The sequence below is a fragment of the Accipiter gentilis genome, chromosome 20, assembly GCF_929443795.1.
Source record: "Accipiter gentilis chromosome 20, bAccGen1.1, whole genome shotgun sequence".
Taxonomy (NCBI): Eukaryota; Metazoa; Chordata; class Aves; order Accipitriformes; family Accipitridae; genus Astur; species Astur gentilis.
Window position 1 is genome coordinate 17,835,375 of NC_064899.1, and position 23,670 is coordinate 17,859,044.

General features: G+C 41.8%; 1 protein-coding gene across 1 annotated transcript in view; it reads right to left on the reverse strand.

Annotated features, from left to right (window-relative positions):
* Window positions 1–23,079, reverse strand: part of ELOVL2 (ELOVL fatty acid elongase 2) — a 55,022-nt gene extending 31,943 nt beyond the window's left edge. Inside the window, exon 1 of the mRNA XM_049824026.1 lies at window positions 22,992–23,079. Coding sequence (XP_049679983.1) covers window positions 22,992–22,994 — 3 coding nt within the window. The 5' untranslated portion in view covers window positions 22,995–23,079. The remainder of the gene's footprint in view (window positions 1–22,991) is intronic.
* Window positions 23,080–23,670: the final 591 nt, after the last annotated feature.

The window sequence follows — 23,670 nt, forward strand, 5'->3', positions numbered from 1 at the left end:
ACCAGGCTACCTGGATCCAGTATAAACATGAAAAAACTTCTTTCTTTTACAGAAGCAAGCGGATGGGCTTGTCCCTGTCAGCTATTGTTCCCAGTGACAATCTTAAAAAAATCTCCCAACTACTACTTTAGGAAATTAATACTGCAGTCTAGAAATGAGGAGTTTACAGCCAAAGTAACTTGCTTGATCCTTTGGGAATAAGAATGGCCACCAACAGGTTAGGGAGCCCACCGAAAGGCCTAGGCCCTAGTGGCTGCAGTCACAAACCCTTCAGAAGGAGAATTTGCCCACAGGCAGGGGTTCTCCATAACCCGTGTTAGTCTAAGGATGGAGATACTAAAATTAAAGGCTCCTTGAATTTCAGAGACAGTGATACCAGTCTTTTCTGAGCTGGGATGAGGAACTCATATTCAAAATGTTCTTCATGTGCATAAAGTACTGTTACAGACAATAACTGTGATTAAAAGACAAATAAAAGGCAGTTATTAAATATAGGCATACATGATGATGTATGTTTGTGAGGCTTTTTGTTTGGTTATGCAGATTTTAAATGGCTTTCTGAAATAAACTTCCTACAGATGAATAAACTGCATTCAATCTTACTTATGCTATTTGGAAACCTTTTGTATTAGTGGGTTTTTTTCATGCAAAAGCCTGGAATGTCATTCAGTATCTCAAAAGTCCAATATAAACTGTTGCTTGTTCTTGCACAGCTATACAGAAACTATAATACTCTGTATAAAAACAGATCTTATTTCAGGCTTCAAACAAAAACCAGAAGTGCATGCAGCCTCTGCTCTTCGGTACAGCTCCTGGAAGAAAATGTGATATTTGAAACAACCATGATGGAAAATACATATATGAACAGTATGGTGATTTTTATTATCTAGATGGCAACTTTTGCTTAATTCCCTGAAGACTTCTGCTCCGTAAACAGTCAGTGACTGAGCAGTACTGGAATTAATCTGAATTTATCAGCATGTTTAAAGAAACTAATTTTAGATGCCTGCGCATATTTGAATATACAAATATTAAAGAAGTTTTGGAAAACTGTAGCGTTGGCTCCAGAATAGCTAAAGTAGGGGATGAAAGGAAGCAAAGGGAAGTCAAAGTTAAATCTCAGGACCATGGCGTAACTGCTTATAAAATAAATTATTTAGCTTTTTATTGCTTGGATTAATTAAAATTAATCTGGAACAAAGACGTACAGTGGGGGACAATTCTTCATCACAGATTGTTTCAGACTACCTTTTAGGTTTTTGTCATCTTTATCTTCTATGATTTGTGTGTTATATCTGTAGGGGAAACGTGTATAACAATCCACAAAGAAAGCACTTCTTTGGGGATTATTATATACAAACAGCAGAGAAAGATGAAGCTGAAGGCAGAAAGGTGAGCCAGAGGTTGCTGTGTATTGTGTCACTATAACAAGGGGGATATTCAGTTAAATTGGGAGACAGGACACCCAGAAGTTGATAATAAACTGTTGCTTTATGTAATTTATAATTAATATATGGAACTCGCTGCTAGATAATCTCACTGAGGGTAGGAACATGCTGGAGTGAGCTCATGAGAGAAACAGACAACTGGCTGGGTGATGAGACTGCTGCCACGTCCCATGGACGCACAGGGAGGGAGGGAAAAAATTAGCTAGAAGGGACATTATCTCAGATCTTCTTTTTTAGCATTTCAGATTAAACGTTTCAAGAAACAGAAACCGGACTCCTTATTTGATATGGTAATTTCTGCATCCCATGTTCTGGGACTTTCTTTCAAGTCCGATGGCTGACCATGATTAGGGGCTGGCTACATTACAAAGTTTTAATTAGCACAGCTATATTGCCAGAGCTCCCAGTAGAAGCACGGCCCTCTGACTCTGGTAAACTGGGCTGGCTAAAGGGCTCTTTTGCCAATGTCCAGTGCATCCACTCGGGATGTTTTTGCTAGCGCAGCAATCTCAGTGCCCGATTCCTTTCTAATGAGCAGCATTGCGAAGCTGGTAGACTTTTGTAACTAGATCTGTCCTAAGAAGGCGAGTAATTTGGTGTGACAGAAGTGACCAAAGCTAAGCAGTACTGCAGCAAGGGAAGTTCTGCTAGTGGTCTGAGTCCAATGAGGTGCCCATATAATATGTGAACAATGTTTCGTAATGCCCCTGTTTTGCGGAAGATAACCAAGAATAGCTAATAGAAAGAACACTGATGACTCCATCTAGAGATACAGTTATGAGTTCCAAGAGAAGAGAGATCTGTATCTTTGTTTTGGAAATGCAAGTTGTACAATACATTTTAATTTAATGCAAAAATCTCTGTTTGAAAAAGTCAGTATGGTGGAGAAAAATCAAAAGAAGGCTGTTCCAGCTTCAGCACAGGAAATAAAAAATGAATGCTCTGCATATATTTCTCTATTTCCTTTCTTCTAAAAGCTTTCACAATAAACTCCAGGAGAGAAAGATGTTATTCTGGTTAGTAAATTATTTAAAAGACGTCAAGAACAGCTTTGAAGGTAACAAAGAATAGCACTACTTACAGTTAAGAAACACATAGTATTTCTAAAAGCTTTCAGTAAGAGCCATGTCTGGTCTGAAAACAATTTATTTGATTTCCAATGCTTTTCAACCAGATTCTATTTTCTTCCTATTGTTTTCTCATACTATGCAATATATGCTCCATTCCACTGCTAAAGCTTGCATGCATATGCGCAAATTTCTGGACATTTTCCAGTTGCTATTACCAAATTCAGCACTTTGGTGACAAAAAGGGCAGTATCTTTGCAGCTGAGGGTTTTTTTTAATGTACGTGGAAATTACTGACTGCAGGTTGGCATTCCGTGTAAGGCTGGTAGCTTGCAGGCCTGCCTCTTCTCTGACAGAGTAAGCCAGTGGGGGAGCTGATTCATCAAATAGGCTGGTTTTCTCTAGAGGGGATTGAGAACAGCTGTTTGAACAGTGATTACAGCCAAAAGTGCTGAACACCTTCCCCTGTGCTGATTTAGTCACTGCAGAGAAAGCTGAGTTGGTGTTACTGAGGGGGAAAAGATAAGGGGAAGGTAGCTATAAAGAAAAGAAAGGCTCATAGATTTTTGCCTCAGTACACACTACCTGCAAGAAAATGCTCTTTTCAGTGGCTTCCTTGATAAGAAGACTGGCTAACAATTTCTGATATGAAAAATGAATGGAAGGATGTGAAGTTTGGTAAGTATGGAAAGACACAGCTAAAGGTAGCCAGAGGTTTTATCTTCAGCAGTTACTGCATTTGGGCTAAGGGCTTGACTTTGAAGAACAGATAAGACTTTTTTTTCCAGAAATATATAATTTCTCCTCTATCCTATGTTCTTGCAGTTTTGAAGTGAGGGCACTTGTGCCTAAAGGTTCTCTTATTTTACTGCTACTCAGAGAAATTCACCCTGTGGTTTAGCAATGCCTACAGGAAAGGGGTAGGCTGGCAGCAATATCTGTACCAACCCTGAAGTAGAACGTTTGACTTGCCTAAGTTACCAGGAGCATGCTAAAACTTGTTACTTACACAGGCAAACTGAATTTCTTCAATTTTATCTTGATTTTTAGTTCTTGAACATATCTTGCAAGGAAGAGTTAAATCTTCAAAGACTGCTGGGGTGTAGTGTTGTGTTGCATGATGCTGAGGTGTCCTGATGAGCCCCGTGGCCCCAAGTGAGATGTTCAAGCTCCCTATCCAAGGCAGAAGACCTGGGGACCTGGTTCCCCTCACTGTGCGGACAGATGGCCTTGGTGAGGCTACAGGAGCTCCCTTTCTGGAGGGTTGTAACTAAGCAGCCGGCTGCCTCCCCCTGCTTGTGACTTCAAGCCAGTGACGGTTTCTGGAGCTGGGTACATATACAAGTCTTTCCTCTTGCAAATGCAGCCAAGACAGAAAAGTGGTACCTGCGTACAAGCAGGTGTGCCAGATGCTCCTGTGATATTGGTGTTTGCACCTGCCCTCTCTAATCTGTCAGTGGGCTTTCAGCTTGTAGTCTCCATCCGCCCTGAGCCTTAGACTAGCAGTTGACTCTGGAATTCATTTTTCTTCATTTCTACTGCAGTTCTTGTCTCCCCAAGAAATACTTCAGTATATGTCTGAGTAGGGATTAGAATTTGGATGTTGAGATGAATGACTTCAGTTCCAACTTTTCACCTTTCTTTCATGCTGGTGATGGCTGACGATGCTCAGACATTTAGGGGGATGTGCCAGCCCAAGTGGTTAGGGAAGTCATAAAAAGACGTGATATGAGTTGAAGTTAGGTAGAAGAACAGTTTGAAGCTTGGTCTCCCATACAATAGGTGAGGGCTGCATGCATTGAATCAATGGGAACGATAAGGTAGTGGACTTGGCAGCATCGCAAGTACCTTGTTTTTGTCTATATGAGGCAATCTCAAATCCAGGCTTAGAAAACCATGTCCTGCAGGGGAGGGAGGGCAAGGAAGGTATGGCTTGAGAATGCTCCCAGGGTTTAGGAGCTTGGACCAGTATAGTTATATATAGAAATACAGGTGCTGGTACTACTGGAAACATGCAACACCTAGAGAATTTAGGAGCCTCCAACATCATGTGGCACCTGGGTTCTAAATTTTGAGCATAGGTACCCTGAAAAAGAAGTTGAATCATTGAAGGAATAAAGCCAACAAACAGCCCTGTGCAGTATCTAGTTCTCCCTTCACATCCACCCCTGCTTCACCAGCGGTTTTGTAGGGCTCAGTAGTTTTCTAGCATATGTGCTTCAACCAAGCAAAAATCTAGTGTCATGATGCTGATATGTGTCAGATTTAAACTGCAGTTTTGAAAAGGAACCCAGAAAAATGGCACGTCAAAGCATAAATGCTAGTCTGTTGGGTTTTTTCTTGGTTTGCTTTGACTTAATGTTAGCCATTTGCTCTATTTTTATTTTCAAAGCCATTCTGCTTTACCTCTAGAAACAAAAGCATCACTGAAACTGCTGCTTCCATCCTGCAGTTACAGTCAGGTTAAAAAACAGCAAAAAAAGAAACCAAACTGGTTAGTATTTTGTTCATTAATTACCCTTACTGCAAGCTGTCTTTATTAGGCCTGGGCTTGTAGAAAAATCTAAAATGAACAGGAATCTTTCTGTGACACCAATGTAGAGGATTCGTAGAATAGATTCCTCACTCCAGTCTGGGCTGAGGACTGCAGCATTTTTGTGCCTGTTAGTGTTTGAAAATAAGGACAGTAGTATGTCATCCCATACTGTAAAATTGCACCCTCAGCATGCCTGTGCTCTGTAGCAGACGGCAAGGACTGGGGTTGGGGATCTGCTGTACAAGGAACCTCTCCTACCCCTTCTTTTCTCCCACTAGTGTTTTTCTGGGGGCATTTCTGGGTTACAAAGGCACCCTGCATAGTACCTGCAGTGACACTGTGTAGACTACTGATTCTCAGGTTAATTTTCTAGGGAAAAGCAGTTCTCCATCAGATCTCTTCTTATCCTTATGCTGCGTGATAGCAAGGAGAGTGGAGTTCTGCGTGCTGCCTTCCATAGCTTGCCTGTGAGTCCCAGTATGCTGAGGTCTGTGGAAGGTATTTGCACATCCCTCTGGGGGGAGAGGGCCTCTTTGGGGCCTAACAGCTTAGAGGTGTAGCCACTACACATTTAAGCCGTGGCAGACTTGAAACCTTCTACTTTTTCCTTGGGGTACAGGCAGAAAGGAGGTCCTAAATGTGCTCTGTTGCAAGGAAGGGTGAGGCTCTTCAATTGGTTTCACCCACCAGCTGCTCCCTGAATATTCAGGAATAGGATTTCAGAGTGCCTTTTCTCCTCTATCAGGTTTTTTTCCCATTATTTCACCTAACCTCAAGCTCATACTTGATATTAAAACAGTCTCTGCCCTGCCAGAGTTGATTGCAACAGTTCAGCAGAAATCTTTCCAGTTGATAATATACCTCTGTTCTTTGAGGAGTTAGAAAGTGGTCTGTCAGGAAATGTGTACCTAAACCAAGTTTCCCTGTGGTCTCCATATATCTCTGGTGAATAATGTCACCTTTATGCAGTTCCACTTATGCTGATGATACTTTTTGTGGGTGTATCCATCCACAAACCAGACTGGAATATTAAAGCAATAGGAACTGTGGGCCTGAGAAACATCCCTCCCCATTGCCCAGGGTGGAGAAACAGCAGAGAGTCTCAAACCAACAGTTCCCACGGGCAGATTTAGATGCTTCCACAGAAAAGAGTAAGGCCAGAAGGGACTTGGCACAGACCTGCCCCGAGTTAATTCCCATTTTCTGCTGAAGCAGCTACTAGCAGAAAGCCAACCCCATCCTTCAGTATCTGTTTCTGTGTTATTTTCAGTATTTAAAATAAAAGGGCTTTCCTTCTGGTGAAAGGGAAGCAGATGACTTTGAGGCTTGAAGGTTGAGAAACTTCCACGTCCTCCTCTGTGGACTGTGAGTTTGGGTGGCCTGCCTAAGAGTCAGAGGACAGGGCTTTCTTAACAACCCCCTGCTTGGGCATCTTATGGCTTTTGGAGTATTATTCACAGAGATCATTAAGAGAAATGGTGGCCTACTAAAGGCAGAGCCTTTGCTGTGCTGCCCACGTGGCACTCGTACCCCCTCACGCTGAGGAAGCAGAGCCCTTTGGTGTGCTTGTCCCCCCCAAAGAGCGTGCACTGTGCAAGGGGCTCCCTTTCTTCATGTGGACTGAAATGGGTGCCTGACGCAATTTGCTGTTTGTAGTGATGCACCTTCGTCACTGAGTTTAATACGAATGAGCGGATGGGGATGCTAGGAGCAGACGAGGGCTTAGGGATGGGAGAAGCAGCATGTATCCCCATCTCCCTCCTGCATCTTGGACCAGTTTCCAGCCATGCTTAAGTCGGTCATAGCGGGGAAAAATATACATAAAATACACATGCAGAGCTGTGCAGCTACAGGATTCCCTCTGACGGGAGAATCTGAAATACAGCAACAACCACAAGTTCCAGGTTAATGTGCTGAATGCTAACAGAAAGATAGCGCGACATACCAAAAATAAGTTCGGTGCACGTTTCTCTCAGAGGTTCAACACCTTTGATTTCTGTACAGAGACCTGTTGTTACTGATGGTTACCAGTGAACCTGCCCTGTCTGGGAATCTCCTCTGATGGAGCAGGAAGGAAAACACCTCTTGGGCTTGGCTTCCCTGCCTGCAGCGGTTGGTCCAGGAGCAGAACGGGGCACGCACCTGGGAGACTGACCCAAGGAGACCAGCTACGCTTGGTTTTTTACTCAACACACCTGCACTCCATCCTGCTTGCAGTCATAACCTCAGTGCAGACACACACCCTGTGTCAGCTGCAATCCATCTCATCCTTATCTATAGCTGCAATACCCACCCTCAGTGCTGACTTTGTTTCTTGGTTTTTACAGGTGAGAATCTATAGGCTACCCTTGCTGCTGCAGCAATGCTTCTCTAAAACAAAAACTTATGGAATGATGAGGTGTTCTTGCACATAAGGTGGTTTGGGGAAATGCAATAGATGATAACCAAATGCGACGAAAGGGAAAAAAAAATAAATTACTTTGGGCTTTCCTAACATTCACCTTTCTAAAAAAAAATTGTCATAAAAAGCTTTGTGTGTGTGTGTTTTAATTCTCTCTTCCTAATTAACAAAATATACCCTGCTTTTTTTTTCTTCCCCCTCCAAAAGGGTTTTAACTGTCAATACTATAAGGCTTCAGAAACTATCGTAGTTCTTATGTCTCTCTGAAAATGCTAGGTTCTAGCTGTAATGAAGTAGAATAGCAAGTTCTGCCTTGTACTGCTAAATTTATAATCACACATCAAGAAAAACCAAAACCCAGCATGTATTGCTGTAGCGCGGTTACGTATGCAGAGTGAGTTGTGCAGCATTTTACTCGGTGTAAAACTCCTGAAACCAGATTGCCTGGCTTCAGGGGTTGCCATCAGGAGCAGGCACTTTGTGAGCACCTCAGTTCTGCATGACAGGCCTTTACGGCCAGGAGACTGTGGAGAAACACTCTTCTCTCAAGCTTTATCAGTTGATGGTTGGTGTGCTCCCATAGGAAATGGGAGTTTGAGCTGTGTTCAGCTGAGGAGCCAACATACTCCAGGCTTTTCACTTCTGGAGAAAGGGCACTAATATTTGGGCTCCTTTTGCTTTGGGATTTTTAGTTTTGTTTAACAAGAGGTCTCTTTTCACTTTGTTTTGTAGTCCTGCCCAGTGCTAAGCACGCTAATCCCGCACGTGGGAAGAAGGACTGAGGTGGAGGAATATCTGCTTAATGGCTTCTGTTAGGACTCCAGTCAGGTTGAAGCACCATCAACACCAAAGGTGAGTAAGCCTTAAGAAGTAGAACAATTTCCATGAAAACACTAAGTATGTGAGTTATTTCAGACATGAGTCTTTGTTTCTGGACCATGCAACCTGATAGGAGCCATAGAAAATATTAATATCTCTCATAAAATAAGGTAAGTCTTATTTTACCAGCCATGCTATTACTGTCAGATCATACATCATTGTGAGATAAATTGTTTTTGCAAAATTAGCTGTTTGGGTTTTTTTAAGAGTATGAGGAAAAGGAATTTGAAAGGCTTCTGCACTACAATTGCATGGGTTAGAATGAAAGTGATTTAAGAACCCATTAATATTTACTTGGTTTCCCAAAATCTATTCATAATTTAAATACTTGAAAGCATTCAGCCTATTACACATTTTTCATTGTTTTGTCTTGTAAAAGTCTGAGTGTTATATTGTCTCCAGGATGAAAAATTCCCTTTCTGGAATCACTCCTTGCAGGATTTCCCTTCTACAATTTCCAAACTTTTTTTGCTCTGTTCTTTACAATCACATTAAGTAATCGCTAAAATAATGCATGGCAATCATAGTGCTCAAAATAGAACTTGGCTAGCCTTAAAAGAAGAGCAGAAAGGAAGGGTGGCTGCTGTGGCCCAATTTGCAGTATGTGTCAGTTGTGTATGCTCCCAAGAACCGTATCTTTATAATCCATCCTCTTGCTTGTTATCAGAATTTCAAAATGAAACTGTCACCAAAGCAGATCACTGCAATCCTTTTAAAAGTAATCCTGCTCAATTCTACCTGCTACACAGGGGAACATCAGCTTAACTTGTAATTAAAGAAGATTTCTCTAGGGAGACCTCAGATGTAGCCTGTCAGTTCCCAAGAAAATGGTAGAAATTATTGACCTCATTTTTCCTTTGCTCTAACAATCAGATTTAAAATGCCGGTATGACCTGAGACAGAGCATAATTCCTGTCAGTGACAATGTGACAAGACACTATGACTGCGAGGGAATAAACAAAAAGGAAAGTAAAAAATGAAAGGATAGATAAAAAATTCTGCCTCCTCCTAGTAGCCTGAGTGAATAAATCACTTTCTCAGGCAAAGCAACAATCCTTGGGAACTGGTCCTGGCTTGAATAAGAGAAAGTTTCCTTTGGAGCAGCAAGCTCCTTAAGTTACAAGTGAAGAACCCCAATGAGGTTATTTCGTTTTGGTTTGGTTTTTTGGTTTGGGTGGCGTTTTTTTTGAGAGAGATTAATTCTCTTATGGTTGCTTCCTTAATGGTCTGTTCAGCTCTTGTTGACTTCACAAGGTGTTGGGAAGACAGAGCAGTATCAGAATTAATTTTACATCCGCAATACAAAAGCCTGCACAGCTTAACATACCTGTGCCCTAACAACTAGACTTGGTAAAGGATGCCTAACCAAACTACATAATGAAGAGGCAGTGTATCACTTCTCATTTTAGAAGAGCAAGACAGCCAGCTGCACTTTGAGAAGCATGGGAAAATAATTCTGCCAGAGGAAGGGATGGTAATTACCCTTTTAAGGCTTTAATTTTACCAGGTTATTTCATTTTGGAACAGAATATTCCCCAAAGGCATGCCTGGTTATACAGCATCTGCCCAACATATGCCATATCTGCAACTACACAGTTTTTGCAGCAAAAGGCTTAGTTTAGACCCATGCAATAAATAAACAAGATGGGGATCGGAGCAAATGAAATGGTAGGGGAGAATTACAGCAGCAAGTTTACAAGGCAGCTCAGTTTTCTCAGTATGCCATATCTTGATAATTTTGTTTTCCTCGCTATTTGTAGACAGATTTTGTTGCTGCTGAGAAGCTGATTTTGTAAGTTAGTATAATGCATGCAGGGCTTTATTTTGTACTTGGCGTACACGTTTGGACATCCTTCTGGAGAAAGCAATAGAGACAAACAGACAACATATCCTTTCTAGTACTGTGAAAATCTCTTAATTTTCTACTGTAGCACACTTCAAGATCTAAGATGAATAGAAGATCCTACGTCTCTGCACAGGATTGCATGGCTTGTTGGACAATGAACGTTAAAAAAACCCAACTCCAAAAGCAAGAGCTCTGGTTTTCCCACAATCCTGGCAGTGCAGTAAGACAAAGGGGACTCTATGCCGAAGAAGTAGATTTCTTGGTTGCCGTCCCAGATGTCTGCAATGTAACGCTATGTCCCCACGGAGCGGATTAATGTGCAAGGGACTGCCTGCCCCTCCTGTTACAGGCAGGGAGGATCAAAAAGGATTTTCTAAAATGTGTTCCCTGATAGGGGCTCTCACTGGCTGAATGGTTTTGCCTGAGTTTCTTAAAAGGCTCGTACTAGTGTGGCAGGGCACTCGCCTCCTGGGGGTGGCGGGGGGGGGGACGACAAGACAGGAGTATTTGGAAACGAGGTGGGTAGCATTTCTAGCTGTTCTGGGCTGACATAAAAGTAGAGCTGTGGGGTTCTCTCTTTAAAATACAATAAATTAAATAAAAAGAAAATATTAAAATTTAAACATACAAAAAATTAAAATAAAGCCTTAGGGTTTTTTCTTTATATCTTCTACTCTTTGACAGATAATTGTCAGCAGCCCTTCAGAAAACTCTAAGTCACAAACTTAACTTGCGAAATATCTACTATTAACTAATTCATTAATTAAGACTTTTTCCTGCAATGCTAATTCTCTTTATAGACACATTTTTCCTAAGAACAGTCTAGTAGATTCAATACAGCCTGTGAAGCATGTAACAAAAAAGAAAGATTGAGAGCTGTTGGCAAAACTGACAGCTTTGTACATATATGGAATTAATACCTGTTTTCAAACCAAACCAATAACCAATTCGCCTAGTCAGGATGGAGGTGATAAAATAGGCTTCTAATATATATAATGCTAAAGGTACTGTACATAAGAAAATAAACAAAATGCAGCACGTGTTGTTTGCATCGCTTAACTGCGTTCTGTATTTATAGTCAATGTATTATGAATTTCTGAAGCTCACTACTATTAATCTCATGCTCCTAAAGTATTTTAAAATTGCCATAGCTACTGAATTGTGTAAAGAAGAATATTTTAAGTATAAAAACTTCTAGGAGCAAATAGACAATTATAGCATAGGATACCTTAGTTTTTCAGAAAAAAATAGTGGTCCTGAAAATACTTTCATCCTCATGAGCAAAACCATCTCCAGCTGATGCGGTTATTCAACTGCACTGAGCTCCTTATAAGCATAAACAAAAGCCAAATCAGAGCTAGAGAGCTGCTGGATTTCAGGCAACATGAAAGTCGCTGCGCACTGGCTTCTCGGCTGTGCTTCCTTTAGGCTGGGATCACCACCACAGACCTCTTGGCAGTGCTGGTTGTACAACTGCCACGTATTCCTGTTAAAGTGAGTCTGGTTAATCAAAACTATCCAAGTAGGAGCTCTTTGGCAACTGGGCTCACCCTGAGTAAATGAAGTTATGCAATGTCCATGTGAGGAGCTGTGCAGGATAGTGACCTGCAGCAGAGGGATGGTGCTGTGAGGCTGGGACTGGTAATCTCATTTACTGGCACAGCTGGAACAGGATCAGGCATGTTCACATCCTTGCTTGGCTTTTGTAGTAACTTCTTCAGCATAGATCCCCCAAACTGAAGTGCCTCCATCCTGCATTTTTACTGAGCTAAAACACTAAGTTCTTGTTTTCACGAATTAACATGCGGTAGAAGTTAGTTATGCTTTCACTGCCACAGTAAAGCTAGAATTGTATCTAAAAAGAATATGTGTAAATTAAGATTATTACTGACTTTTGTAAAGGCAGAAAACCCAGAAAGGAACAACGTGGGATTAAAACCCACAAAACCATATCTATAATAAAGCCTATGTTTGCTTTGTTTCCCAAACCTGCTACTGAATGTCTTATTTAATCTTCATGTAAAGCTACTGAGATGAATTCTGCCCAGCTGTATTGCCTTTGTGGAAAATTGTACCTGTAAACATTTAATTGAACTGGGCTACCCACCTTCCCAAAGGCGCAATGCATCCAAATCTACCCTGATATATATATATCCAGTGTAACCTGCTCAAATTAGTGAATTATACAAGGTGTAAACCAGGACATATTCCTGTTCCCTTGCCACGTGGGAATGGACCTGGAAGAAGCAGGAGATTTACAAGGGGGGGTGTTCATTGCATAATGATAACCCACCAGGTACGGGTAGATGTTGTGCTGGCTGCTGAAAAGACCAGCAAAGCTCCACACGGGCACAATGGTCCGCTTGGCCAGGCTCACCAGATCCACTGCCAGGAGCAGAGCCCTTGTATTTTGATTTCTCTTCAAAACTTGGCACGAACGAATCGGGCGAAGTAGCTTAGTGTTGCAGGTTAATATGCGTGCGTGTTTTGTTTCTGTTGCTCTCCATTCAGAGACTGCTAAGATAGGTCACATTGTAGCCTGCTTTACCCACATCCTTAAGAGTAACAACATTCAATTTACAGATTTGTTCTTGTTCTTACAGGCTGTGTGAAGGAAGTCTGCTTGTGACTATTTGCCCATTAGAGAAATGGGTTGTTCTTGTTTTGCAGTTGTTTGCTATATCATTTCTTGCCTAGTTGCTGCCCAAATGTGTAGACCCTTTGCTGAACTATTTATAGGGATGCAAGTGGAAAAAGGGGAAGGAAAAGAATGGAAGAGGAGGAGGTGTTTGTAGCATACTGCTGTGGATTAGAGAGTCCAGATCCCAGCTTCTAAGGTTTCAGGCTTAATCTTCCAACACATGCAAAGCCTTTCAATTTTACTTTGAGGTCATTACCCAAGTACGAAACAGTCTAACTGCTGTGTAAGGAATGCAGGTACAAAACTCAGTATAGGAAGCTATTCAATTAGGTAGTTATAATTCGCTCTGGGAAAGAAGCCTGAGATTTTAGGGGAAAATATCTGCTTCTAAAACCTGTATGTTAACCTTAAAATCAAACAGATTTCAAGCTTATGGGTTTTAATAAACATTTATCCTCTAATTTATCGGTTTGGTGCTAGATTTCGCTTGTAAGTAACTGCTGATTTAAAGAAGAAAAGTAAACCCAGGAAAATTCTAAAGGATGAGCATGTCACAACATCTAATATTATGGAAAGAAAGCACATCTAGGAGACATTCACTGCTTCAGTGGGTATGCTGGTCTTGCAATGCATTTTGTGTTTTCTTGATCATGTCCAGCATTAGAAGATCTGCTTTCTTGGTAGAGGCTTTTCACCCAGCTTTCTTCATCATTTGGGGAGATCATCTGATAGGATCAGCCTAAGCTGACTTGTAAAATCAGGTGTCATCAGAGTTGGGAATTTCCATGTGACATCACGTTTACATGAGAATGCTGTGCCGCAGTGACTGCTGCATCTATCTGGACTTAATTATTAATTGATTCTTAGAGAAAACAGCCATTAGAAAGATAGAGATCATGTGGAAAAATATTGTTTCCCTCAATGGTTAAGTATCAGTGAGGTTCAGCGCTGCCCTGTAGTGGACAGATAGTTGACAAGAGGAAAACAGAGTTGCTGGCAAGGTCAGCTTGAACTGTCTGAGACCTGATATACATCACAGGCACTGATCACGTACCTTTTTCCAGAAAATAAATATCCTCATGAGTTCAAGTTTCCACCAAGTGAAGGAGATGGTCCAAGTCTCTTTAGTTTTACTACTATTTCAAAGAAGGAGAAGCCTCACTTCTTACTTTGCATTAAAAGTGTGTTGTTGGGAATAACTATTTGAAGAGATGAAAATTTCTTAGAAGTAAATGTAATAAATACACTTGTTTTACAGGACAAGGTAGAAGTAGCATTGATGGCACCTGCAGTTGCTTTAAGTATCACTACAGATATCCTTAAAGACAGATAAAATGGGAAGCTTCTATCCTCAAAAACCCCAAAGTATTAAGGGAAGAAAAACTAACTAGCAGACAGAATAGTTATTTGATGGCAAAATGTGTTGTCTGACAGAAGTGGCAAAGGATGGTAAATCTAGTTAGTAAATATAGGGAGTTAAGGCATTACAGAAAAAAAGCAGCAACAAGAGAATTTCCCCTGGAAAACAGCCTGTAGTAAGAAATATACATTTCTGTTTAAATCTGTGCAATCTGTAAATGTGGTGAGAGACCAAATGTGTGATACCTGTGAGAGTTAAGTAAGCAAGTAAAATAAAAGAATTGCAAGTATTATTGGTTTTAAAGAAACCCACCTATTTGAAATTATTTCTTTTAGGAAGATGCTGAGAAAGAAAGGTGCTGTCTGAAGATGTCCTTTGGTACTTTTCCCAGCTAGATATAAGCACTGTGTTATTTGAGGGCTCTAATGGATCTGAATGCTTCCTTCATTTTGACTATGACATTTCTCCTTCGTAACTTAGACGCATTTACCTGCAGTATTAACCTGAAGATCTGATCAACTGAGTGTTGATCAAAATATATCCCAAACTAGTTTGAGTCAAGTGCAAGATCATTTCAGGTAACAAATTCTCGAACCTCTTCTAATTCTGGATTGATGAAAGAAGTGTCATAGGTGTTTAATGATCTTGTTTCACTTTCTGCAACACAGATGCCCATGTTACAGTGAGTACTTTGTTAATTTACATGACAGCATTATTTCAACAATGTTGTATCCTCTTCACTTAAATAACGACCTTATTGCATCCAATGAGATGCAATTTGCATTTGCATCAGTGTCTTATCAATGCTGTTCATATTTGGAGGAGGAGCACTGAGGGGTGTGGGGACACCTTTGTAAAAGAAACAGGAACACGTGAACCCCCGAGTTTGCTGAAGACTAGGGGAGTGGTATGGGTTTCTTGTTTTCAGCTCATCAGGATGTTCCTTAACCTACTGAGTGCTCAGAAGTTGTTGAGTATTTTTGAGTGCTTGCAGCATGCGTACCAAGTTTCAGCAAAACCTGAAGTGTAATGAGCCAGAATTTTGAACTACTTACACTCTTTTAAACTCATGAAAACGCACCTAGAGGCAAAAATGGGATAGTGCTGTGTTACTTCCCTTCTACACCCGCCCCTATGACATTGTTCTCTGGCTTGGCTTTTAACTTTGCACCGTTCCATCAAAACATTTTCTGATCTGAATTCTGCCATCTCCCAAAGGTGTCTGGCAAACAGAAGGAAATAACTTCCTTCTTGATGAAAAATAAATCATTTTGTGAAAAAAATTGTATTAAATGTACTCCTGAGGGGACATTTCAGTGATACCTGCTTTGAAATAAAATTATGCTGGTAATTTAGTAAATGTAAAAGGGGGAAAAAAGCAGTGCTTTTCCCTCCAGGGTAGGTTATGGGGAATATTTTTGAATTTTTCTTTTAGTTATTGCAAGCAGAATAACTCTCATGTAGTCTTTTATCTTTCAAGGGTTTTTGAAGATACTATTAAAATGCAGGCTTACAAAGTCTCTAGCAGTAAGGAAGAAACAACTGCATTAAAACCAAAAGGTTCTCAATATTGCTTTTCACTGAAATGGAGAGCTACTGGTATTTTGCAAAGGAATAAAGCTAAATGCTGCCTTTTCTATTTCCTTGCACAAATTACCTATTTTTGAGCCAAGTTTCAAATGTGTTTTAGCACCAAGAAATCACAAGCTGTATCTCAGCATTCAAAGGGGAGCATGAACATCCTGTGATGCTTTTGATGCATATCGGAAAAATAAAAAAAAAATCCTAGGATATGTAACTAACCTTCTGCCAGAAAAAGAGAGCTCTGGAAATTGGAGAGAATGCCATAAGACTAGAGACGTGATATACTTGTCTGGTTTTGGGGATGGACTGATTCCGTGCTACCTTCTCACGGCTCTTGCTCATTGAGCTTCCAGATAAAGTCAGTAGCTTCAGTATTCGAAGATGCAAAATTTCCAAGGGTGTTTTTGAGGGTGGATCCAGAGTCTTCTAATATCTTTTTCAATGGAAGGACCTGATTTTGGGGAGATTTGTTTTTCCTAAGTAACGCATATGAAATAAGGTGTCTAGTATTTGGAGAGCGATGATAACTGCTGAAATCAAAGCCACCTCCATACTGGTAGGTTAGAAGATATCTCTCACTTCTGCTTTCAGCAGCAGTAGAAGGTGGGAGGAAGACAGGAACCTATAAACACTTTGCCGATGTGAACTGGGGTTTGATGTTTGTTTTCTGATGTCTTTTTGATTTTTCTTTTTCTTCCATAAACTTGAAAAGACAGAGGTTTTGTCTGGCTTCATGCATAGCCTTCCATCAGTATTAAAAGATACATCTCAGAAGTCTAGAAAAGGTTAAGAAAGTACTTCTAGGCAAGAAGGGCTGATTTTAAGCCACAGTTCAGTCTCTGGTGTAACAGGGAAGTAACGCTGAAGTGTTACTCTAGGAAGGCAGGTAACCCTAACAGCTGAGAGGACAGACACAGCTGTTTCTATAAGCATTGCGTTGGATAGTTTTCATACTAGACAAGCTTCTGAATTTGAGGAGGAGTGTAATTTTGAGCAACCAGTCAGTAGTGCACATTGATTAAACTACTTAGTATGTAAAGAGATTTAAATAATAGATTGGCAAGCATATAAATATGAAAATAGACTTCATGGTTTTTTTCCCCTGAAATTGCATGGACTATTGACAAACACTGAAAAAAACCTACACTGTGTACATAATAAAACACTGTTCTGTCACAAATACCAACTTCCAGCAGATGCGGAACTTGCACGACCCCACACCTGACCTTTTAAACTGCAATAGAAGGAACTTGGCTGGCTGCAGCTAGCAATTGGAAAGAAAGCAGACACGGATGGTATTATTCAGCACCGCCTTACCAAAAGATGTGCCAATTCCCTTACATGGAAATCACCCTTGACAACTTTGCCAACCATTTATTCCCTGCCAGTTTGAAGGCACTTTCTTTTTTGGAACGGTTTTATCCATGCTCACAGCAAAATGCTAGAAACAAAGTATTTTTCTACTTCAAGCTGGCTGTGAAAATGCATATGTACTATAGGGAAATAAAGAAACAGAATCTGATGCATGTTTTCCAAAGTGTCACTTGAGAACACAAAACAACATTTGAAGAGGAAAATACCATCTTGTTCTGTTGACTAGTCCTTTATGTTTTTTCTTCCATTTCTCCCTTAAATCCTTGAGGGCAAAAACCTGGATTTCAAATGCTAATTCATGTTTTGGATTTCAATCCTGATTAAAGAATACTGGGTGAGGAGAGCAAAGGAAATGACAGTTGATTTTCAAGTTTAATAAGGAAGACAAAAAGAGAGTATGGAAGTTCTCTTATGTCTCCTTGTCCAAAACAATTCTAAATTTACCTCTTTTAAAACCCTAAGTCAGGCTAATGAACTCCAGGGACACCTTTTCTTAAAAGTGTATGGTACCCCACTAATTGAGCACAGTCTGCTGGCACAGGGTAAGAGGGTGCACAAGCTAATTAGATCCCTTCCTCTGTTAACCCCGACAGTAGGTATCCTAGAGTTTAATCCACATATAACTGGAATTTTAAAGCCCAAAACTCTTAAACCCATTATACCATGGAAACACCCAGACTGACGCTTTTCTCAAAACAAAATAAAAATGCTAATGACTATGCTGTCTGGTAAGGCCCCAATGACACAGAGTGTCTGTAAACTGTATCAGTTATGGTCACAGAGGAGAAACAAAACCAGCTGTAGGCTTTTCTTCATGTGTGTAAGTTATTACCCCCGTTAGGTTGCTGTACCACATTGTCTTTGCTAGCTGCAAAGCATCGTGAATGGTAACTACTGACTAGCGTACTTTAGGGGACCTGTAAGAACTAGGGAAAGAATGGTTTTATTGAGCTTCCTTATGCTTGGGTTTAGGATTTTTATTTAGAACTTGGCCGCTCTACTTCCAACATCCATTTCTTGCTGTGTTTGACTCTCAAATAATGACACAGAATATGAAGTACTTCTTGCTTCATTTCTGAATCTGTCCTTCTTAGGGGGAAAAACCCCAAAATTTCTCCTAACAGTGACGAAAACAGTCTCAGTTTTTTATTCTCTAATTACACATCTTCATTTAGAAATATCTGCCACATGGGGTTTGATTTCCTTTGGTTTGGGACATCTGACCTTTACCAATTTATCATGGTCAGTTTTGACTGAGGAAGAGGAAATGCAATGCAGTTTAAAAGTCATTACCTAGCTGAACTTAGTATTTAAAAAACCTACTCAGTTGTTGTTAGATTGACAACAAATCAGAGTACTTTCAGTATTAATGCCAATATAAAGTTAATTGTTATACCCTTGAAGATGTAAAGTGTTCCCTCTTACCCTCCTAGATCTGAGCATAACTAGCCCTCAAGAACTAAAGTGTCTTTTGATGTTACTTAGGTAGATAAGAAGACATAAATATTCACTTTATTTCATGTTGAACTCGTCATCTGTGCAGCAGTCCTGGGGGTAAAGATGCAGTCACTCAGATCTTGCGGCCCATGTATTTAGCATATGATCAGGCAAGCCATGGGGAGTGTACGCAGATAACGGATTTATAAGCTCAGCTGTTGCCAGGCACTTACAAAGTGCCTGATAAATTTGATACACTTGAAGTCTGAAGCGTGGCATTTATAATGCGGCAGAGCTGCAGGCCCCAGTCTCACAAGGTGTTTCTTCTGTGTCGCAGCTGGGCAATCCTCGTGCCCTTCCACCATTGCCTCACAAGGCAGACTCATCCCAGCAGCTTTCTGGCTCTGAACAACCAGTGGTACGCTTAGTTTCATCCTCCTAACTTCCCTCCCTTCTCCTTTACCTTCTTTAATTACAAGTCAGGCTGCACTTGTGACGTACTACTTTATGATTGAATAGGGACTTCAGACTCAATTTGTATGAGGCCTATCAATGCCCCAGCTTCTAAATCAGTTTTACAGGCGGTGATTTAACAAAACTCTTATATAGCATGGCATGAGAGCATCAGGAAAAATTCCTACCTGATGTGATTCTATTGGTTTACTCTTGAAGCTGGCTTAGATCGGGGAATAAACCAGCCCTTTATATTTACATTAAACTGGAGCTTACTAATACCTAAAGAAAATACTATTGCAGGTTTTTTCCCAACTTTTAATTGAGTCAGTGGTTCAATTTTAAACTGTTTGCATCTGATCAACTTTTTTCTTTAATAAAATCAAAAGATGCTATTAAACTAAATGAATGTAAAATCAAGTGCCTCATGAACAACAGGAGTCTGTTTCTTTTCACAGGTCAGACTGCTTGTAATGAAGATACAATGATCAGCCTTAAAGAATCAAAGGATCTTCCTAGACATGAAAGGGATCAACACCAAGGCCAGCGTGCAGGTTTTGATAAACAGGTATCTATAACTAACTAGGCAAATGAAACACTGGACTCTTACTTCAGGTCCTGGAGGTTGGTTTTAATCAATCCCATCATGTGCAAAAGGTGTCAGTGCGTCTTCTTGAGTTTCTGTGCAAGTACTTATGTCCCTTTGTCTGTTCTATATGCAGTTTCCGAGCATGTTTTCTCATAGCTTATTAATGCTGTATCAGCTGGCACAACCCTGGCTTGCTGTCATGGTTCTGGATGGCAGGGCTGCTGAAGTCTGCTACCTTTTCACTCTGATGGAGCTGGAGAGATCTTGTTGGCAGTGGGTGCTGTGGCACTGGCTCCTATGTCAGTTGTGGATTTGTGCTGGATTGATCTCTGTCTGCAGAAAATGTCCTATTCCAGTTTGTGTGTCAATGTTCAGGGGCTGGAACGTTGTCTTTGCAGTACTCTTCTTCAGGAGGGGCTCAGGGCAATTAACAAATACTAATGGACAATGAAGCAGGGTTTTATTTTGGCTACTGCCAACAAAGAGGAAAGATTTGTTGCTGTCTAGGCTCCTTTCAATGTATGCCCGCATCAAGCATCACACACTGATATGGTGGCCATGATGCTTATGAATGCTCAGAAGAGTTAGGTGTCTTTCTTCATTGATGTCAGATTATGCCAGTTATCAAAGTCTCTTAGGGAATTTTAAAAATATTCTAGCTCCTGTGTATATAAACCCTCTGCAGCTGGATTATCGCAGAGGTACAGATACTTGAACTTACTAAATAGTGCTTCGCACTGTCCTCATGTTTATGCTTACCTTAGTGTTACCTAGCCTCTTTGTAAGTATTAGTTGCTGTGCACTGTGCAAGGTTATACACTCTCTTACTCCGTAAAAGTGGGATTTGGCCCCATGGAAAATACACTGACAAATCAAAATTTATAATCGGTTTAAAGTTCAAGGGTGCAGCCAAATCCTGAGCCAGTGTAATTTGACCTAGATTCACTGAAGTAAGTAGAGCTGCAAGTGAACTACATAAACAGAAGAACCGTCCCACCATGGTTGCCCTCATATGGTGAGGATGCTGAGAAAACACTTAAAGCCTGATGAAGGCCGTGGTTTGCCACTTCAGCAAAATGAAGTTTCAAAAAAAAAAAAAAAGAAAAAAGTTTCCTTGTACTACTTTCTACAAATATTAGTGATTGAACACCCAGGATGCTGAAGAAACTCTCTTAGCTGAGTTGAAGAGACACTAGCAACATATATCTGCTTATTTCTATGCTACTAGAGAAGGGACCGGTAAAATACTGTTCCCACTACTTGGGCCAAAAATCTATGTTTGTCATTCATTTGCTCCTGATACCTCCTGTGTCTGTGTGTGTCCCCCACCCCCCAGGTCCATCTAGACATCGATGTGCTGTAACTTTTAACCCTGCATTACCATCATTGCAACAGTTTTCATCAAAAGTTCAGGGTTTAGATTCAGTAGCTAATACTCCAAGGACACACTTTCAAACTTTTAGAGCCAAAGCAACCTTCAGCCTTTATACCACCTTAAGGATTTTCCCAAATTGGTCATTGTCCCCCCAGAATGCCTGTATGTATGAGTAACAGGGCTTGGGAAATCTCAGAAGCTTTTCAACACTAAGGTTATTGGAGATACAGAAAAGGAAAACATGCTAATAGAAACCCATGTGTAGCTCTGAATGGTCATTTCTGGATATTGCTGCCAGCTCTTTCAAGAATAATTTCCAGGTTAATGAAACGGCTGTAAACACCAGAAATGACAGGTTAAGGGTAGGTCTCCGCTATTATTTCCATTAGTACAAAGTTGCCAATGCTTCAGTTACCAACGAATTTTTCCCTGATTTGCACTAGTATAACTGACTTCATCTCAGTCCTGGAAGGAGTCAAAATGAAATATTTTAACTGGTTCAGGCTATTTTAACTTCCTTTCCAGTTGACTCGGCACTTCTGAGCACCTGGATATTAGCTGTACCAGTTACTGATGAATAATGCACGTTACCTTCTGCAACACCGGGTGTCTTTGTAACTGCCTTCACTATATCAATAAGATAGACATTACCAATGGCTGGTATTAACTTTGGCTTTGTGCAGTCAAGGTAATTTAATTGTATATTTTGTGTATGTGTTCCACCCTATATGGTAAGAAACAGGAATTCAATAATGTAGTGGAAGGTCAATCTGGGGCTCCTAGACAGCATAAACTACTGCAACATTTCTGGTCTTCTTCAATATTATTTTCAATATATGTTTTCATATCTATCATCCTAAGTCTGAGTTGTTTGCAAATAGACTGAATAGGAAGAAACAGATTCAGACTGACAGCAGATGGATACAGGACTCATGTTAATTCATGGAAAGACTATTTGAATATTATTCATGTCTGAATCGCTGGTGGGGAATTCCAAATTCATTTTTATGCAAGGAAGGCAGAATTTACTACATATGATGCAAAGACATTTGGAAAAAAGTATTTTTGATGTTAAATCATACGAAAGAAAAACTAGGTTCTGTTGTTAATCACGTCCCAAGCTTCTGATACGGCAAGCTTGGACAAGTCTCTCCGGCCCACTGTACCTCAGACTTTAAGGCTGCAGAATACCTGTATGATGCTGTCCTATTTTGTAAGGTGTTGCACTTAATGCATTACTGTTTATAAACAGGATGAGCTCCTTTGGGGAAGTTACTATGACTGCAAAGACACGATGCGCTGTGGGGAAATGGCTCTGCTCGCTAAATAGGTGACCGCATTGTTCCACTTCAACTCTCTTAAACGCAAACCTGGAATCTAAAACTCTGTTGTTCATTCGTTACGTGGAAGACCAGAAAGTGTTCCGCTACAGATGGTGTGACTAACACGAGAGCTTCTATTAACATACCGCCGGGAATAATCTGTTTATGTAACGCGCAGAAACGCACCTCGAAACGGAGGAAAACGCACCCGCCCGCAGCGGGGAAGGGCAGAGGGGCTGGGGGGGCACCGCATGCTCCCGCATGCCGCCCGGGGACCTGCGTGCAGGGGGGGCTGCGCATCACTTACTCCCCCCGCCCGCCACCCCGGTCCCCCGTTTGAGTGTCCCCGCACGGCTCTCGGCTCCCCGCGGGGACAGAGCGGGGGTCCCTCGCCGTGGGGGGGGAAGGGGGAGAGGGCAGCTGAGGGCATGTGTCGTGTCGTGTCGTGTCCCCCCCCCGAAAAAGCACACCCCGAATCTGCCCTTTAGGAGCGGGGGGGGGGGGGGAGCACGCAGTGTCTGGGAGGGAGGGCAGCGGGGCCCCGCTTGCGGCCGGCCCCAGAGGAGCTGGGGGGGGAACAGGGAGGCGAGAAGGGCAGCGGCGGCTCGTCGGCAGCCAGCCCCGGCAAGGGGGCGAGGAGAGGCGGGCAGGGTCCGCGGCCGGGCCGGGGGACACTCACCATGGCGGCGGCAGGCGCTGTCCAGGGTAGGGGCGGCCCGGCTCGGCTCGGCTCGGCTCGGCTCGGCTCTGCCGGCCCTGCCCGCCGACACCGCCCTATAAGGCGCCGCCTCCTCCCCGCCCCCGCGGAGAGCGGCCATCGGGCTTCGAGGAAATCCTCGGGAAGAGTCGATGCAGAGGGGGCTGCGCTGGCAGGGCGGTTCGGGGGCAGGCGGGGGCACCGGCCGGCTGCTGCGCCCCCGACGTGGTTCTGCTGAGTTTCACAGAGGGTTCGGTCTTTAGGCCAGCGCTCGTGTTCGCGGCTGAAGTTCTCTGAGCCGAAGACCCGAATCCTCCACGCGCCGTGCCAAAGGAAGAGCAACGTGGCCCTGCCACCCAGCTCCCTGTCTGCTAGGGAGGAATTGATAAGCAGATGTTTGTTTAGGCTGGCTGGGGAAGAGGTGAAAGTCACACAGAGCAGGAGCTACTGACCCCGTCACAACCCCGCCACTGGTGTAAAAGAGAAAAAGGGCAGGGAAGAGGAGGGTCTTTGTGCTTGGTGGAACAAGCACAACATTTCATGCCTTCTAAGCTTGGAACAAAAAGTTTTGTTCTAAAGGCTAACAAACCCTTATACCTCCCATAAAACATTTATTTAAACTATCAAAGCTTATTGAAAATGTCCTGCTGCTTTCCACCTG